At 40.3% G+C, this 7,613-nt stretch overlaps 1 protein-coding gene across 2 annotated transcripts in view; it reads left to right on the top strand.

The window, feature by feature from the left end:
• Window positions 1–1,441: 1,441 nt before the first annotated feature.
• bcl11ba (BCL11 transcription factor B a) overlaps window positions 1,442–7,613 on the top strand; it is a 77,174-nt gene continuing 71,002 nt past the window's right edge. For both annotated transcript variants that reach the window (XM_072689023.1, XM_072689022.1), the window contains exon 1: window positions 1,442–2,509. In XM_072689023.1, the coding sequence (XP_072545124.1) occupies window positions 2,452–2,509 (58 nt within the window). In that variant the 5' untranslated portion in view covers window positions 1,442–2,451. The remainder of the gene's footprint in view (window positions 2,510–7,613) is intronic.

Below are 7,613 nucleotides of genomic sequence, written 5' to 3'. Positions count from 1 at the left end.
CACAAACCGACTGAAAGGATGAGTCTAATTTTCTTTATTTTAAGATAACCAGTTTTAAAATATGCATTAATTAGTTCTTTAATTAGTGGTTTATTTAATTAATTTTGCATGAAGAAATTGTAGAATGTCATGAAGTGTGATTTTAGATATTCACAGAATTCAGAGATACTTTTATTATGAAATAGAAGAAAACATAATATTAATATATACACTATTGTTTATATGAGCAATAAACAATAAATATATATATATTTCTATACATATCCTCATATATCTTATAATAATGCATATACATAAAAAATATTTACAATTACAATTATGAGATGAGACTTTTATTATTAAATAAATAAAAATATATACTATTAATTTATCAATATTGTATATTTATAAACATTATATATACAGGCATATGTTGTATCTATATCTATCTCTTTATACATATGTATATATATGGATTTGTGTGTGTATCTATATCTACTATGACTAAACATCTATTCATCTATCTACCCTTATATCTATCTACAGATATATAGATAAAATAATATAATATTGTTTAAATTACAGTAATATACCAATAATACATTTATCTGTAACAGTGTTAGTAAACTTATAAAGTATTGATTTTATATGTTTTTTGTATACAATGTTTATTTAATTTGATTTCATTAATTTATTATAGTTGAAATAGCTGAGAGTGTGATGTGCTCCCAGACTTTAACCAGTTTGGGGTCATATCAATATGTTTCATATGTAATGTGTTCTCTTTTTTAATATCTAACATCACAAAATCACTGCTGATACTGGATAAATTGGTGACATTTGGAGAAGAAAATAATACCGTCCACTTTAGTAACACACTGATATCCCTCCTAATCCCCCCACAGCGGTCAGCATTAACGCCCTCACCCCACGACCGTGCTTCCAGCCTCACGCGTTCCCGCTTCCACTATTCTACCGGTGCACTCTATCCCCTCCAGCACCTGTACTAACGTACCCCTTGCCCCGGTTCTTGCCCCATCTGCCCCAGCCTGGACTGAAGTACCGGCTTAGGTGGCTGGAATGAAGTACCGCGGCCGTGCGCGTGCAGGAGGCCGCGCGTAACGGCGTTTGGAGCAGGAGCGCCAGCGCGCAAAAGCGCGTAAAAGCAGCCTCGCTGTCCGCTCCGTCCCACAGCTGCAAGGAGCCACCGCTAGTCGCCCCCAGTGCACTTGCACACACACTCACACACCACTTTCCCTCCGTCTCCTTCATTCTCTCTCTCTCTCTCTCTCTCTCTCTCTCCCTCTGTCTCTCTCTCTGTCTCTCTCTCTCTCTCTCTCTCTCTCTCTCCCTCTGTCTCTCTCTCTGTCTCTCTCTCTCTCTCTTTCCCACCGTTGGACTCAAACGTCACGTCCGCACTTGAACTTGAACGGAGGCAGCCCTCACACACACACACACACACACGCGCGCGCGCGCGCACACACACACACACACATACACATGCACACACACAGAGCAGGAGGAGGAGGAGGGGGGCGAAACGAGCAGGACTGAGGGACCGAGTCGTCTAGAGAGAGAGAGAGAGAGAGAGAGAGAGAGAGCGAGAGAGAGAGAGAGAGAGAGAGAGCGAGCGAGAGCGTGTGTGTGCAGGTCTGCTTTAGCCAGTCTCGTGCGCCACGCGCTTTGGAGAGGCTGCAGAGGCGAAACTCGGGGCCATAAGAAGACTCGCCCTCAGCTCGCCTCATCCTTCACATACACACAGACACACACACACACTTACGCGCACATACCGCGCAGACACACACACACACACACACCACTCTCAGCCTGATCGCTCAGCCTGGCACTTCTCTCTCTCTCTCCAGCACCTCCACACAGGCTTGCTTGGTTGGCACCTACCAAACTGGCACTCGAGGGCACGACACGTCGAGGATAATTTTTTTCATTTTGGGTTTTTTTTTGTTTTTGTTGTTGTTGTTTTTTTTTTTTTGCCCTTTTTTCTTCCTTTGATGTGCACGGGGCAAAGAGTTGCTGCGCTCGTGCCACTCACACCGAGCTGAGTGGGGTACACCGGGCACAACAAGAAAAAAAAGAAAAAAAGAAAAGACCCTCGACTACAACTCTCAGCTCTCTCTTTTTCTCTCTCTCTCTCTCTCTTTCTCTTTCTATCACTTTCTCTATCTCTCTCGCTCTCTCTTACTTTTGCCAGTGTTGTGTTTTTTTGTTGAGGTGCCGCTGCGCGTGCCAGGGCTGCTTTTTCCCCCCTTTCTTCCTTTTTGAGAAGTACGAGGAGAAAGTGAAGAGAAGTGTGAGAGGAGAAGAGAGAAGAGAGCGGAGAAAGAGGGAGGAGAGGAGGAGAGGAAGAAGAGGAGGAAGAAGAGGAGGAAGAAGAGGAGGAGGAGGAGGAGGAGAGGCCACCTCGCCGTCCGTTGCGCACCGTCTCCGGGCGATGCCAGTGTAAATGCCAGGGCAATGTCCCGTCGCAAGCAGGGAAACCCTCAGCATCTGTCGCAGAGAGAGAGCAGGACGCGTGAGTAGCTCCTCCAGGCTTCGGTGCCTTTTCCATGCATTACCCCACTGATAGCAGCAGCAGCAGCAGCAGCAGCAGCAGCAGCAGCAGCAGCAGTAGTAGTAGTGAGTGCTGCTTGGCTGGTGCTGTTGTATACATATATATATATATATATTATGGAAGTGCAAATGTGTGTGTGAGTGTGTGTGTGTATTTGTGGAAGCGCAGATTTGTGCCAGCACGCGGTGCGCGTGCACGTTATTATTATTTTTTACTTTTATTTGTATCTTTTAGCGATAAAAAGGCATAAATGCATCAGATGAAGTGAGTTTAGAGACGTTTTGTGCTTCGTAAAGAAAGTTAGACACTAAAAAAAGAAAGAAAAGCAAAGAGATGAGAGAGAGAGATAAAGAAATAGATAGATAAAGATAAAGAGAGAGAGGGTTTTATGCAAAAAGTGAACTAAACGTTGCGTCACTTTTTTTTATTATTATTTAATATTATTATATATATTTATTTGTTGAATACTTTAAAAAATCGTGTTTTTAAGCCTTACATCTTAAAATCAGCCTTTTTTTAAGCTTTAAAAATTAATTAGCACTGCAATTTTAAGCCTTAGTTTAAAATGCAGCGTTTTCATTTTTATCGTATATTTTTTAAAACGTCAATTTTGAAAAATTTGCATTTTTAAAACCTTAAAATTAGAAACACCTTCGCTTTTAAAAACTTTAATTTTGAAAAGGCGCGCGGTTTTAGGCGTTTGGCATCTTTTCGCGTACCCCTGAGTTACGTGAGGACTTTAGTGACAGCGTTTTTAGCGTTAATCATAAGTCTGCATTGCTACTCAGGGTTTATCTGCAGGCTTGATCTGCTGCAGCCTGTATCTCAGCCTCCTCTGAGAGGTTTTAGCGCAGTTTTAGTAGATTTTAGAGGACTTATCTCCCACCTCCCTGCACGAGAGCAGCGCTTCCAGTGGGAGAGGGTCATCTGCAGCCTTGCCTGTAGGTATTCACCCTCTGAATGGACGCTGGAGTGGAGCTGGAGGTTCCTGAGAGTTGCTGCTCAGTTTGCATGAAAGGCAGCACATTTAAGCAGCACTGCTTTTTCTTATTGCATTATTGAGCTGCATTATTATTATTATTATTATGCACATGCAGAGGCTGCAGGCCTGCTTTTGCATTTCTGCAAAGCACCTTAATGATCAAATCCCCCCTTAAAATCTGCAGATCTGCAGCCGTAGGTGAGTGCATGCACACACCGCTGCAGAACGCAGGGCCAAGGGCCAGGGGAAGGGCTGTTTTACCAGTAAAAGGCTGATTGCAAAGTTTTGGGGGGGTCAGTTTTTTATATAGGCAGCTTGTGACCGCATAACAGACAAGGATTATCATGCAAAAAAAAAAACAAAAAAAAAAAGACTTTTGTCATAGCAGCCTAAATATTATCCATATCTATATATATATGTGGGATTCTACAAGTGTATGTGTGTATTTTGCTGGTAACCACATACTTTTAATAATGATGTGATATTTTTTTATTATTATTTTTATGCCTACTTTAAATTTAGGGGGTAGAAATAACGAGCACTTCAAAGGCTTGTTTTTTTTTCTTAATATATTCCAGTATTCAAGTATAGTCTTCAAGCCTAATCCGGCTAATTCATAACAGAAAGCAGTGATGTAATGCCACCCAAATCTGCTTTGTGTTGTGCAGAGTTAGGACTGTGTACGCTGCTTCTCTCCCACACACACCATTCTTCCACTAACGGCCTAATCATTTTCTTTAAGCGTACGCATGTGTAGTTTCATTAGGGAGCTTGTTTTTTCCTCCCTTCCCTCTGAGTCTTTTTACTGTCGGCTTTAAAGCGCGTCCCTTTACTGACTGATTATTTTTTTGCACTTAAACATTTTGCACTGTTGATCTGACACGCCACTTTTAACGTGGATGATTTTAGCTATAATATATATGTATATATATTTATACTTTATGGTGCATTTTTGTCCAGCAAGCCAGCCCATCCTTTGCAAAGCGGCTGTATTATTCAGATGTACACAACTGTAGAACCACCATGCATGAGCACGTCCCTGCGCCTGTTAATGAGAGCAGGCTTGACGTTACAGTCGTAACACTATCGGTCCATCAGCCTCATCAGTCGTGGTCTTCTAGCTTGTACGATTGCTGCTGTAACTAATTTGGCCTTCGGATCAGAACGCTCCGATTACACCGAGGAGCTCGCCTCTGTCCTTTTTCTCACACACACACTTACACACACACACACCGCAGTAGTCACCAAAACAGACATCAAGAGTTTCTTTTTATGGGAGGGAGAGTGGGGGTAGGTACAGAGAGACAGAGAGACTGAGACCCTGAGAGAGAGAGAGGCAGAAAGTCAGTCACTGAGTTACTGATAGTCTACGCCTTCCTTCTCTAGTCGAGGCAATGGGGGCAGAATTCGAGGGCCCAGTGAAATGAATGAAAGGACGATGATCAGCAGGCTGTGTGTTTTATTTCAGACAGGGGAGATGCCAGCCGGCTGCTGGCAGATACTCATCTGAGCTCAGGAGTGTGTTCTTCCTGAGAGTTCATTGTTCTCCTCAAAGACTAAATGTGTAAGAGGGAGAGAGAGAGGGAGAGAGGGAGGACTGGTGTTGAGACAGATGTCACAGATGTCTTTGTTCATTGTATACAGGGTAGACAAATGTATAAAAGTATATGCAGGTGTGTGTGTGTGTATATATATATATATATATATATATATATATATATATATATATATATATATTAGTGTGTGTATATGCATACAAATGCAAATGTCAAATTTTGATGTATAGACTTTTGTATGCATATATATATAATACACACACATATACAAACAAGTCTTTATACATATATATATATATATATATATATATATATATATATATATATGCACTTAACATTATGTGTGTGTATGTATGAATGTACATATATACACATACATTTTATTTATAGATCTATTTATATATGTATGCATTTATATATCTAATATATAATATGTATAATATACACACACAAATGCATACATATATGTGTGTGTGTGTGTGTTTGCATATGTGTGTGTATGTGTATATAACTATCCATGTATCTAAATATATAGACAGGTAGATATATAGATAGATTGATGGTTAGACAGCATTTTCAGTGTGTGTGTGTGTGTGTGTATGTGTGTGTGAGAGAGAGTTGTGTGTGTGTGTGTGTGTGTGTGTGAGGACTAATTAAAGTGTGTGTAAGACTTTGCCCATTTTAGTTTAATACAATGGTGTGGATGTGTCTGAAATAGTGTGCGTTCTTTATGGGGATGTATGGGAAGTGTGAGAGAAAGTCTGGGTTTGCAAGTGTGTGTGTGTGTGTGTGTGTGAGTGTGTGTATAATGTCTGCTAGTCAGCATGTACTCTGCGGTATTTAGATTCTGTTAACCGCGTGTCTTTTGCTGGATTACCCCATGTCAGTAAAAGGCGATTTCTGTGTCTGTATGTCTGTATGTGTGTATGTGTGTGTGTGTGTGTGTGTGTGTGTGTGTGTGTGTGTGTGTGAGTGTGTGTGTGTGTGAGAGAGAGCTTCAGTAGCTAGTTAATTCATATGTGCTCTCGGCCTGAGTGACAGGAAAGTTTGCACTGCTGTAATTTTACTGGCTTAGCTTGTGAGGTTATGTGTGTGTGTGAGTATGTTAGTGAATGTGCATATATATATATATATATATATATATATATATATATATATATATATATATATATATATATATATAAATATATATATATAAATATGTCTATATAAATATATCTATAAACAATATATATATATATATATATATATATATAAATGACACCAGGCCATTTGCTCATGAACGTGGTGTGAAATGTGATCAGCGACTGTGTGAATGTGTTTCGTATGTCTGTCAGGGTATCTTGGAAACTTTAGACGGCTCTTTAACACAGACTGGGGAAAAAACACTCTGGAATCTCATGTATTTACAGGCTTTTTTTCCTAGAACAGGCATGTGTTCATGGGTAAGGTCGCTGTCTTACTCACGGATGCTTGCCTTTTAAAATATCAAATAAATTAGCAAATTATCAAACATAAACTTGGTACATGGGGGCGGAAAAGTGGTGTAAAGTGCGGTGTCAGAATTTGTAATTTTTCTTTAAAAAAATTCTCTAATTTAGCTTTACTTCACTGCTGGTTTCGCTGTCGTTTTGTCGCACATCAAAAATAGAAGCTGAAATAAAGGAAATCAGCTGAAAGTGAGCGACTGTTTTTAGTGCGGGGCAGAATTTTTACGTTCTTCTGCGAATTTGAGCTTGATGTTTTTAAAATCTTATTTTATATAACATATATTTTATAACCTTTTTTAAACAAATGTGGAATTTTAGATTGACTTTAGGGTTTTTTAACTTGCGCTTTTTCATAGAAATTAAATAAATGTATGTATTTATGATATTTTTCTATTTTTTAAAAACTTCATAAACATATGTTTTGATGCTCTGCCTCGGACAGTAGGTCTACTTAAAGTTCACAGTTAAAAAAAAAATCTTCAGCAGATGCTTGTGTTGACATTGACGCTGACAAATGTGCCAATTCCCCGATAACAGAGCTCAGACTATGAGAAGAGTAGACTTGAAGGTGCACCATTAACCCATTGCACCGTTTGCATAGCCTACCTGTAGGTGAGAGACTCGGAGAGCATCTTGAAAGACTTTTTGAATAATTTAGCATGGTCCAGAGAGCTCCAGACGGCTTCAGAGAGCTCAGAGAGGGTGTCTTCATGTGCCTGAACTTGTCTTTGTTAGGGATGTTTGCTTGTGTGCTGTTAAACCGAGTCAGTGCCCTCCTGATTCTTTTCTTTTTTTCCCCCTCCTTCCTTTATTGCATTATTGTGCTCTCCCGCCGGAGTCTGGCCGTGGGTTTGCTGGATCAGACCTGCTAGGGGGAGCTCTAAGTCTGTGACAGGGGGTGGCGGGGAGCTGTGAAAAAACTGTAAAAACATATTTCCTAAATGATCTATAGAAGGAGGGGGTCGGGGAGGTGGGGGAAGGAGGGGAAGGAGGGGGTTAGTTGACTGAACTTCTGGGCGGTGGCTTTTGACGACTCT

This window comes from Salminus brasiliensis, chromosome 10, assembly GCF_030463535.1.
Source record: "Salminus brasiliensis chromosome 10, fSalBra1.hap2, whole genome shotgun sequence".
Taxonomy (NCBI): Eukaryota; Metazoa; Chordata; class Actinopteri; order Characiformes; family Bryconidae; genus Salminus; species Salminus brasiliensis.
The sequence above is the reverse complement of the archived record's forward strand: the minus strand, read 5'-3'. Positions and strand labels throughout refer to the sequence as shown.